The sequence below is a fragment of the Molossus molossus genome, unplaced genomic scaffold, assembly GCF_014108415.1.
Source record: "Molossus molossus isolate mMolMol1 unplaced genomic scaffold, mMolMol1.p scaffold_m16_p_19, whole genome shotgun sequence".
Lineage (NCBI taxonomy): Eukaryota > Metazoa > Chordata > Mammalia > Chiroptera > Molossidae > Molossus > Molossus molossus.
The window spans coordinates 19082264-19094575 of record NW_023425354.1 but is presented as its reverse complement, the minus strand read 5'-3'; the positions used below and the strand labels follow the sequence as shown (position 1 = coordinate 19094575).

The 12312-nt window shown below is 40.7% G+C and overlaps 1 protein-coding gene across 10 annotated transcripts in view; it reads right to left on the bottom strand.

Annotated features, from left to right (window-relative positions):
- TRIM37 (tripartite motif containing 37) overlaps positions 1–10464 on the bottom strand; it is a 138408-nt gene extending 127944 nt beyond the window's left edge. For 8 of the 10 annotated variants that reach the window (XR_004960254.1, XR_004960255.1, XM_036267623.1 and 5 more), the window contains exon 1: positions 7925–8026. Coding sequence is in view for 8 of the 10 variants with exons in the window: in XM_036267623.1 (XP_036123516.1) it covers positions 7925–7993 (69 nt within the window). In the remaining 2 variants the exon portion in view is untranslated. Of the gene's footprint in view, positions 1–7924; positions 8027–10134 lie in introns of those variants that run through there. The other 2 variants (XM_036267626.1, XM_036267622.1) reach the window with 2 other exon arrangements.
- Positions 10465–12312: the final 1848 nt, after the last annotated feature.

Here is a 12312-nt window from a genome sequence, read left to right as displayed (position 1 = left end):
TTGATTGGGAATTGAACCTGAGATTCTTCTGTGTGCGGGCCGATGCTCTGTCCACTGAGGCACACTGGGCAGGGCTAGATTTCAATTTATATGCCATTCCTTCCAGAAAGTTGAGAACTTTCTCAACTTCCCCGACTCTCTACAGACTACTTTAAATACCACTGCCATGCTCTACCACAGCAATATTTACTTCCCCTTTCATTGTACTTATGGTCTCTCCTCCCCTGCTTCATTTTAAGCCCTATAAAGGTTGAGACCAATTTAGTTTTTTAATATACTCTTCCCATCCAAACAGGCTAATATAGTCGTAATATATACCACTTTTGGCATCAAGTCTGTTTATTTGCATATACAGTCCCTGTTTCCATGTGCTGTCACATAGGAATGTACATTGACTATATCCATAAAACCTTCCTGACTATCCCAAGTTAGTGACCTTTCCCTTCTCTGTATATATGTAGAATTTTTACCTTGTATTCCTCAATCTAACTTAATCTAAAAATAAATACAGCAATTTTAATACTTTGGGGAAAACAATGTTTCTTCCAAACCAAAACCAAAGGTAAGAACCAGTGGACAATATTAATGTACATGTAATATTAAAGAAACATCTTTATAGTAACTCCTCCACATTCAACTGAAGAATTAATTTCTCTCTTTCATTAAATGGAAGAATCACAAGCTTTAGACAGTATTCAGATCACAGTCTGATTCCTAGCTCTGGCACTTACTAACCACATGAAATTAGACAAGTGACCTAGCTCAAGTTTCCTTGATTATATACCATGACGAAGTGGGATTTATTCTTGGAATGCAAGAACAGTTCAACATACAAGAATCATTTGGTATAATATATCACATTACTAAAACAAAGGAAAAAAGACATCTGATCATCTCAATTGATATAGAAAAGGCAGGTGACTATATTGAACATCCTTTCATGATAAAAACATTCAAGAAATAGGAATAGAAAAGAACTCTCTCAACTTGATAAAGCCCTTATTTAAAAAACCCAGAGCAAACATCATATTCAATGATTAAAGACAGAAAACTTTTCCCTTAAGATCAGGGAAAAGACAAAGATACCTACTTTCTACACTTCTGTTCAACATAATACTGAAAATTTCAGCCAGAGCAATTAAGCAAGAAAGAGAAACAAAAAGCATCCAATATGGAGAAGTAAAATTATGCTTATGATGACGTATGATCATATATGTAGACAACCCTAGATTTCACAAGAACTGTTAAAGCTAATAAATTCATCAAAGTTGCAGGACACAAAAATCAACACATAAAAAACTTATATTTCTATGCCCTAGCAAAGAAGACTCCAAAAAGGAAATTAAGAAAATACATTTACAATACAATAAAAAAGAATAGGGACTTCCGGTCAAAATGGCAGCATAGGTAAACGTGGTATCCCTGGTATCCTGTCCTCTCACAATCACATCAAAGTTACAACTAAACTACAGAACAACTGTCATTCAAAACCGCCTGAAATTGAGCTGAATGGAAGTCCTACAACTACGGAATTAAAGAAGCAGCCACATCGAGACTAGTAAGAGGGGCGGAGGCTGACGGGCTAGTCCCACACACCCACGTGTGGGATAAAAATCAGGAGGATACCTCAGCTGGGAAGGTCCTCTCTGAGGACTGAGGGATGCCTGTCCCACACCAAGAGCCCCGCTCAGGGTTCCAGTGCCAGGAAAAGAAGTCTCCATAACTTCTGGCTGTAAAACCAGTGGGAACTGAGGCTCAGGGAAGCTGAGGGGGCTGGAGCCCCAGGCAGCTCCTCTTAAAGGGACCGCACACGAACTTACTTGGACTTGCTCCCTCTAAGCTCAGAGGGGAAGCAGCTTGAGGGGCGCCAGAGACACACAGGGAAGAACTGAGCTGTTTGGCATTGGAGCGAGGGCTGGAGAGGGGCTTTCTCCTGGACAGACATGCTGTCAGAGGCTTTTGTTCCTTTGGTGAGCCCTTCCCTGGGGCAGCAGACAGCTGCCATTAACTGGGACTCCAGCAACCTGGCTCACACTGGTAGCCCTGCCCTGGTGATTCCCTGAGGCCCTGCCCCACCCAACTTTCAGGCCCACCCAAGCTGTTGCCAGTTGCTTAACCATAGGATTGGCCTGTCTTGGATCCTGCTTCAGGTTTTCCTAAATTCTTTCAAACAAGCAGCATCTGGTCTCATCTAGCTCCACACCTCTTGTTAAGTAATACACAGAAACAAACACAGGGAGGCAGCCAAAATGAGGAGACCAAGAAACAGTCCCCAAATAAAAGAACAGAACAGCCCTGGCCGGTTTCGCTTGGCGGTTAGAGCGTCGGCCTGTGGTCCAGAGAGACCCGGGTTTGGTTCCCGCTAAGGGTGCGTACCTCGGTTGCAGTTGGCCCCCGCCCTGGTTGGTCATGTGGGTGGCAGCCACTCGATGTGTCCCTTTCACGTTGATGTTTCTCTCTCTCTCCCTCCCACTCAACCTGCACAAAAAATGAAAAAATGTCCTCGGGTGAGGATGAAAAATAAATGAATGAATGAATGAATAAATAAAAAATAAAAGAACAGAACAAAACCCCAGGAAAACAACTAAGTGAAATGGAGATAAGCAACCTAACAGATGCTGAGTTCAAAACACTGCTTATAAAGATGCTCAATGAACTTAGTGCGAACCTCAGCGAACTTAGTGAGGGCCTCAAGAGCATAAAAAAGGACCAGTCAGAAATGAAGGAGGCACTAACTGAAATAAAGAATAATTTACACAGATTCAATAATAGAGTAGGTAAAGCCAAGAAGCAAACCATCGATTTGGAATATAAGAAAGCAAAAAACACCCAATTAGAACAGCAAAAAGAAAAAAGAATCCAAAAAAATGAGGATAGTGTAAGGAGCCTCTCGGACAACTTCAAACGTGCAAACATTCGCATCTTGGGGGTGCCAGAAGGAGAAGAGAGAGAACAAGAAATTGAAAACCTATTTGAAACAATAATGGCAGAACCCTAACTTGGTGAAGGAAACAGACATGCAAGTCCAGGAAGCACAGAGTGTTCCAAACAAGATGAACCCCAAGAGGCCCACACCAAGACACATCATCATCACAATGCAAAAGGTTCAAGACAAAGAGAGAATCTTTTAAAAAAAAATTTTTTTTTTATCCTCACCCGAGGGCACCTTTCCATCCCTCTGTTCAGATAGAGTGGGAGGGAGAGAGAGGAAGAGAGAGAAACATCGACGTGAAAGGTACACATCAACTGGCTGCCACCCGCACAACCAACCAGGGCCGGGACAAACTGCAACTGAGGCACATGCCCCCCAGCAGGAACCGAACCCAGGTCTCTCTGGACCACAGGCCGACGCTCTAACCGCTGAGTCAAACTGGCCAGGGCCAAAGAGAGAATCTTTTTTTTTTTTTTTTTTTTTTTTTTTTTTTATCCTCACCCGAGGACATTTTTTTTCATTTTTTGTTCAGGTAGAGTGGGAGGGAGAGAGAGGAACAGAGAGAGAGAGAAACATCGATGTGAAAGGAACACACCGAGTGGCTGCCACCCGCACGACCAACCAGGGCCGGGGACAAACTGCAACCGAGGTACGTGCCCTTAGCGGGAACCGAACCCAGGTCTCTCTGGACCGCAGGCCGACGCTCTAACCGCTGAGTCAAACTGGCCAGGGCCAAAGAGAGAATCTTAAAAGCAGCAAGAGAAAAGCAGTTAGTTACCTACAAGGGAGTTCCCATAAGACTGTCAGCTGATTTCTCAAAAGAAACTTTGCAGGCCAGAAGGGAGTGGCAAGAAATATTCAGAGTGATGAAATTCAAGAACCTACAACCAAGATTACTCTATCCTGCAAAGCAGGATTTAGAATTGATGGCCATATAAAGAGTTTCCCAGACAAGAAAAAGTTAAAGGAGTTCATCACTACCAAACCGTTACTATATGAAATGATGAAGGGTCTTTTTGAAGAAAAAGAGAAAAAATATGAACAAACAAAATGGCAATGAATACACAGCTACTGACAATGGAATCTACAAACAAAATGAACAGGCAGAACAGAAACATTCTCATAGACACAGAGAACATTTTGTTGGTTGCCAGTTGGGAGGGGGGTTAGGGGAATGGGTGAAAAAGGTGAAGGGATTAAGAAGTACAAATTGGTTGCTAGACTGACAAACATCAAAGGGAAGGGGGTTGGGGGTTGGGAAGAAATAAACCAAAGAACTTATATGCATAACCAATAGACACCAACAACAATGTGGGAAAAGGTGGGAGGGGGGTGGGAGTGGGGAGGAGGGGATCAATGGGGGAAAAATGAGGGACATCTGTAGTACATTCAACAATAACGAGAAAACAAAACAAAACAAAACAAACAACCAAAAAGAATAAAATACCTAGGAATAAATTTAACCAAGGACTTGAAAGATTTGTATGTGGAAAACAAAATAGTGCTCAAAGAAATTAAAGAAATCTTAAATAAATGGAAAAACATCCCATATTCATGGATTTAATATTATTAAGACGACAATAACACCCAAAGCAATCTACAGAATCAATGTAATTCCTATTAAAATCCCAATTATGCTTTTTACAGAAGTAGAAAAACCTCATCTAAAATTCAAATAGAATCCAAAGGGACCCCAAATAGCTAAAACTATCTTGAACTTCCTGATTTCAAAACAGTTTGGTACTGATATAAAGACAGAAACAGAGAGCCCAGAAATAAACACTAAAGGACAAATATTATGTAACTGGATTTATACGAGGTACTTAAACTAATCACATTTGTAGAAACAGAAAGAATAGTGGTTACCAGGAGTAAAGGATAGAAGTAATGAAAGTAGGCATCCTTATATTTTTCCTGATTTTAAGGGGAAAGTTGAGGTACCACACATACCTATGAGAATGGCTAAAATTCAAGACTGAACAAACTAAGTGTTGTCATTAATGTAGAATTGGAACTCTCATACACTACTGCTGAGATTGTAAAAATGATACAACTACTTTAGAAGACAGACAGATTTGTTAAACATACACCTACCATAATATCTAGACATTCCATTCCTATTTACCCAAGAGAAATGAAAACTCAAGTCCATTCAAATACTTGTATATAAATGCTCATAGCAGTTTTCTACATAAATGCCAAAAACTAGAAGCAACCCATGTGTCCATCAACAAATAAATGTGTACAGTATGGTGACCATAGTTAATAATGTGTACTGCATATTTGTAACTGCTAAGAGACTAGATCTTAAAAGTCCTCATCACAAGAAAAAAATTGTAACTATGTGTATAGTGATAGACTATGTATGGTTAACTAGACTTAATGTAGAAATAGTCATATATATACAAATATTGAATGTAGAAATATGTTATATATCTGAAACTAATATACTATTTTAAATGTCAATTATACCTCATTTAAAATAAAAAAACAAAACAGGTGAATAGATAAAGAAATTATGGCATATGCATACAATGCAATGCTACTACTGAGCAATAAAAAGGAATACTATTAATACCCATGATAGATAAATATAAAAATAATTTTGCTGAGTAAAAGAATCCAGATAGATAAGAGTACATATTGTAAGATTCCATTCATATAAAATTCCAGAAAATTCAAACTTATCTATAGTGGCAGAAAGCAGATCAGTGATTGCCTGGGAACAAGACAAGCAGAAGAAGTCATTACTAAGAGGCACAATGAAACTTTAGGGGAATGCAGATATTTTCACTATCTTGACTATGGTGATGGTTTCTCAGATATATACATTTGTCAAAACTTCTCAAACCATACATTTTAAATATGTGCAGTTTATTGTATAAAAATTATACCTAATGAAAAAGGCTGCAAAATTAAGAACAAAACAAAGTCAATTATAGGCAAACATAAAAGTGCTAATTATGCTGAAAATCAAGAAGAGATTAAAAAAAAAAAGGGAAAGAATTATGGAGACCAAAAAAGGGGGGAGAAAACAAAACACACAGACAAATAGGAAGTAAGAGAGAATCAACTAAATGTAGCTAGCTAATTGAAGGAGACCTAAGACTGAAAACACAGCCAATGTTCCTACTGTGTGTGTGTGTGTGTGTGTGTGTGTGTGTGTGTACGCACGCACGCAGGCACCAAAGCCATGGGTTAGAGCACTGCACTGGAATGAGAGTCCAGCCCTGGTGTGTCCCTAATTACTAGGTAACTTTGAACAAGTTTATTCACAGGTCTGGACCTTAGTTTGTTTTATTCAATGACACAAGTATCGGTACTGTTATAGACAGTTAAATTTCCATGGTCGAATAAACAGAGATGGGATGAAAGAGAAGGGAAAGGATTAAAAATGAACACTATTACAATTTGGTTGGGTGGCGTGCCCAGCTTCTCAAGGACTTTGCTTCTGTAATTATCCCCATCTCTCCAGTGTCATTAATTATTCTGTTTACTGGTTTAGTCCAAGCAAGATATGCCTTTAAGGAACAGGAGAAGAGGTAACAGTGAAGAAATGAAGAATCACTGAGGTCATATGTCTACTGAACTTTCATCAAAAGGGCTCAGTCCACATCCAGACTCTACCACTTAATTAACTACAGGGATAGAGACCAATTACTTGATTTCTCTAGCTTCAGTTTCACCATTTATAAAACATAAATAGTGCCTTGGCCAGGTAGCTCAGTTGGTTACAGCGTTGTCCCAATATGCCAAGGTTGAGGGTTCGATCCCTGATCAGGGCACATACAATAATCAACCAATGAACGCATACATAAGTGGACCAACAAATTGATGTTTCTCTCTCCCTTTCTCTAAAATCAGCAAATTAAATTAAAAAAAAAAAAAAAGATATGTGCATTAGTTGCTATTTTAACAACAGAATAATATAATACCTTACAAGAGAATAGTACTTTATAGTTCCTACATTAGATTTTAGCTTATCTCATTTAATGTCACAACCATCCCCTGAAGCACATCTTGTCATCCACATTCTATTGCTGAGGTTAAGAAACAAGGTTAAGAAAGACTGAGTCTCAGTTTATGAGCAGGAGAACTAGCATGGTATATAACCTAGGTCTTCTACACATGGTATAGTGGCAAAGAACACAGGCTCTAGAGCCGGACTTCCTAGGTTCAAATCCAGCTCTACCATTTGCTAGCTGATTTAAACATTAAGAGATATTACTCTTCACAAAGGTATATTTATTTTCCTTAGGCAGAAATAAGGAACCACAGAGACATTCTGAGGTGAAGAACACGTTAGATGGCTTTGAAATAATCTAATAGTAATGTGGGCAGAGCAGTTTTCAGCTGTGGTCAGCAGATGTGCTACTGAATCCACATATGAAACCAAATTAAGTTCTTACATCTTAAAACTTCCTCATAATTTTGGCTGAGGAGTTCATCTAAAGCCACTGGATTATATTCATCCCTAAGGTCTCCTATAATTAATATATGATTCTATTCTTTGCCTTTGAACCCATTACTAGTTTTTTTTTTTGTTTTGGTCTTACCCAACAAACAAGCATAAACTCTCCATCCTCTGGGTCTCACAGCATTTTGTTAGTGCCTCTTTATTACAGTACACATTCTTCAATACAAACACTCCTTCAAGGCAGGCACTTAGTCATTTATCTTCATATCCCTCAAACTCAAACACAATGAAGGCGAGCCCTTTAAAAATACTTGTGAAATGTGCAGTGATTTAATAATGTAAGTATATTAAAATTACAGTGGGTTTTGGGTTCCAGACATTATATGTCAGTTATCACTTGATTATTAATCTCCACAGTACTAAGCAATATACCTTGATGGTCTCTCTATTAAGGAACAGTCAAGACATTTTTTAAAAGGGCAAATACATAAAATAAGAAAAAGACAAAGAAAATGGTTAATTTTTATAATATATCCTACATATACTAAACGCATGTAAAAATAAATACAACTTACCCTGATACAGCTGAAACAACAAAGTTTGGAGCAATGAGGACACAGGCGTGCGTCCCGCAATTTCTCCATACAGATGAAACATCGGAAAACTTCAGCAATACTCTAAAAATAAAAGATGTAAGATCCACCAGATTAGGCTATTGAATGAAGAATAAAAAGCATGCTTAAAATAATTCACTTTACATTTATTTTGGGTTGATAACATTTCAGTTTTAACTTTATTCCATATTAGGACTTGGATAGCCAAGGTCCAGGGTACCCCAGAATATCTAAGCTTCACAATGGTTCTAATCCAAGGAAAGGATATGAAATGCAAACACAGACTTATGCACAAATACTTTCACAAAAGCATTATTTATAGTGGCAAGAATCTGGCTGGCTCAAATGTCCAAATATTAATCAAATTATCACAGTTAACATAGATTACAACATTGCCACTACAAACATTTCAATTATTTAATGATACAGAAAAAAATGTTTGTTTAATAGTAAGAAAAAAAAGGTAGACTATATGATTAAAGGAATAATATGAACTTTTTACGTTTCCTGCAATTTCCCCAAGGGAGATGAATTGCTTTTATAATTTTTTAAAAAGTTAAAAAAAAAACACATATCCTAATAGTACTGTACTTTGACCAATGCCCTGACCGGGTATCTCAGTTGGTTGGAGCATCCTCCTGATTGGCCAAGATTTCAGGTTACATCCGGTGAGGGCACTTAGAGGAATCAACCAATGGATGCGACAATGATTAAGTGGAACAACAAGTTGCTGTTTCTTTCTCTCTAAAAATCAATAAAGCCCTGGCCAGTGTGGCTCAGCTGGTTGAGGAACCCCCCATGCATCAAAGGGTCTCCGCTGGATGATTCCCCTCAGAGCACATGTCCAGATTTTGGGCTAGACCCCCAGTAGGGTGTATGCAGGCAGAAGCCCATGGATATCTTTCTCACATCCATATTTCTCTCTCCCCCTTTCCCTTCCTCTCTTTCTAAAAATCAATAAAAACATTTTTAAAAAATTTAAAAAGCAATAAAAATATATCCTCTGGTGAGGATTAAAAGTAGTATTTTATTTAAAGTAATTCAGAATCTAGAAAACTGAATTTCTGCCCTGATGCTGCAACCAAGTAGCTACTTACTTGAGCCTGAGATTTTGCCCCTATTGAGAATGTTGGAGGCAGTTCTACCAATGCTTTGGGAAGAAAAAAAGATCAAGTAGATAGAAGAAGCAGTATTATCTTTGCAACAAGCCTCATATGAATCAATTTAGGAAGTAACCGACAAGAAAAACATCTAATTAAATGTAGGTTATTATATATTTTAAATTTACTTTTACAGTACTCACATTTATTTTTAATCTATTCCAGGAGGAGTAAACTCTCCTAAAACCAAGGTAAAATTACCGACCTTTATAATACTTTCACATAAGGAATTAAAGAAGAAAATCACTCGAGTCTAATCATGACTCCGCAGGGCCAGAACCTGTGGGGCGCAGATGCTGGGGGTTACGGGTGGGAATAAAGACCACTGCGTGAACTAGTTTCAAGTGAAGTGCCCAGTAACATCGCTGCCCTTACTAAGAAAACAAGGATTTAATATTTTAGTGTTTGGAAAGTCAAACTTTGACATTATACAATTATGTCCAGTGACCATAAAACAAAACAAAACAAAAAAAAACGTTCCTAGCTTTTACGTAAATACCCCAACCATTTTAAATCACAGCTTACAAGTGTCAGATATAAAAAGAGTAGGTTGTTAAGGCAAACTACAGCCAAATAAGACAGTAAGAGTATACGCTCCTTAAATCTGGGAAGGGCGAAGTTTACAAAATGAACCGCTAGGAGGAATAATTATCCGCTGGGAGGGAGATTTGGATCCGCGCAGAACTCGCAAGAACTGGTTGCGAGTGGCAGCATGTCCACGTAATGAATTTGCAGTTTTGCTCTGCACAGGCTGTAGTTTGCAAGAACCCTGTGGGAATGATCACCGGTGCCGAGACAATCTGAAGACGCCAGGATGTGCACCACCTGACTGCAGGACCGATCCGAGCAGGCACCTGAGGACTGCAGAACAAGCAGGGCGTCCTCAGCACCTGGCCAGCCCGCTCCACAGCGGCAGCGGCGGAATCCCTCCCTGAGAGGGCTAGGGCAAGGCGACCCAATTAAAGAGCACTCAGAGGATGGCGGGGGGAGACTAACCACAAACCTCCTCACCTCCACGCTCTGTTCATCCATTGCCTCCAGCTCTCGGCGGGGCCTTCGGCGACCCGCGGAGTCCGTGGTCTGACCTATTAGGCACCGACCCGAGGTCGCCAGTTCAAATTGCCGCGGAGACCAACCCGGCGCCCACGTCAGGAAGCGCCAACGACCGCCCCACTTGCGCGCCCCATCACTTCGGGTTCGGCGCCAGCTACCCCCACTTCGCCATTTTTATCCGCGTGCCGGCCGTAAGGCGCAGTGGGAACGAAAGGTGACCACAAATCCTTCCTCCCAGAGCAGCCCCACGCCGGGGACCGCGAGGCAACCTTGATCCACGTCACGCGGACCGGCGCGCGGGCGGGCGGGCGCGCGCGCGTATCAAACCGCGGCTGAAGTCCGGCGCCTCAGGTCTTCAAAGAAGGCGCTGCAGGGGACTCACAAACACCAACGGTAACCAGGGCAGCTGGAGGCGCGGCGGCGCAGAAAGACGCCGGCGCGCATGCGCGCAGGACGGCGCGTTAGGGGAGTGGAGCTGAGAGGCGGGCACGTAGTTCCCGCGGTGCGGAGGCGCACACGAGATTTGGCGGTTCGATACTACTGGGTTGCGTGCTTTCGACCCCTGGATTATGCAGACTTTGGCAGAGCCCCGCCTCTCCTGGAGAGGGGCGTTACCCCACCTCTCAAACTTCCGCGCCAAAGAGCGGATCCCCTGGAGTAATAGTGAAAAACGCCAACTGCAGAGCCACACCCCTAGGGATTCGGACGTCGTGATTCTGGAGTTGGGCCCCACCAAATCTGCGTTTTCAACAATTTCTCTCCGTGATTTTGGCTGCAGGTGGTGTATGGCCCGCCCTTTGCGAAACCGTGGTGCAGAAGCTTCCTGGCTAATGGTTTTTTCTCTGAGAGGACGCCCAGAGCCTCAGGTTTTTAATCCACCTATCGAAGAGAGTTCCAGACCGTGAAACCTAGATCGGTGTAGCTTGTCATTTCGGGGGTGGGAGAATGGGACCTCAGATTGTTTAGACGTAAGAACACATCACACTGTGCATTTCTTGCCTCTTGAGGTTCGCTGTCGCCATGAAATTAGACAAAGTGCAAAAGGTGTCAGCTGTATACAGCTTTCCTATATTGGCAGCCACTTTCTGCAATTCTATAGCATGGATGTTTAAATAATGTAGGAATTGGCCCTGGCCGGTTTGGCTCAGAGGTTAGAGCGTCATCCCACAGACCAGAGTCCCGGAGTTCAGTTCTGCTAAGGGCATGTACCTTGGTTGCGGTTTGTCCGTGGCCCAATTGAGGTTGTGTGAGTGGCAACCAGTCCACACATAGATGTCCGTGTGTGTCGCCCCCCACCCCCCCGCTCTATCTGAAGATAAATGCAAAAAATGTCCTAGGGTGAGGATTAAAAAAAAGTAAAGATTGTGGGAATTGAATGTGTGAGACAAAGGGCATGCATCAAATTCTTAATATGAATTTTTTTCTTTCTGTTTTGTTGCAAACAGCTGTTACACTTAGCCCAACCTGGAATTCATGTGTAAAAAAATCAACAATGACCTAGAAAGTTCTTGAATATTAAAGCATTTGGACTTACAAGTAGTGGGCAACAGCAATTTTTTTAAAACTACGTGGACAAAGATAATTTAGAAAGATTAATGTGTGACTGAAAAATTCTTACACCAAAAATTATTTATGTGCAGGAACTACCTTAATATTAATTGCCTGAGTACTAGAAGAAAATTAATATCTGTCACTAAGGTATAACTTATTTTTCTGTAATTTAAAAAGGAGGAGGGGCTTTTTAACTGCAGCTACTCTCCTAACCCTGTTTGCCACTATTGTAAGTAAGTAGGCCAATGGAAAAATACATGCTCATAACAGAAATTTAAAAAATTATATTGAAGTATAATTCTATAACCCGCAGACCTAACATTTGATGCCTTTCTTATTACATATATGGAAATATAATTTATTGAAGGACTACTAGATATCCTTCAATATCCTTCAAAACCAAACAGCATTTCATTGTGCTTCCAAACATCCAGGCACATAGAAGTTAAGTAATTTGCTCAGGGTCATGTATCTTAGATACGACGTCAAAGCCCAAAATTAACTTCAAAACTGCAATATCTACTTCCACTCCCCCATTCAGCATTTCCCAAACATTAATGGTAGTAATTTGTAGGCAACTCTGAC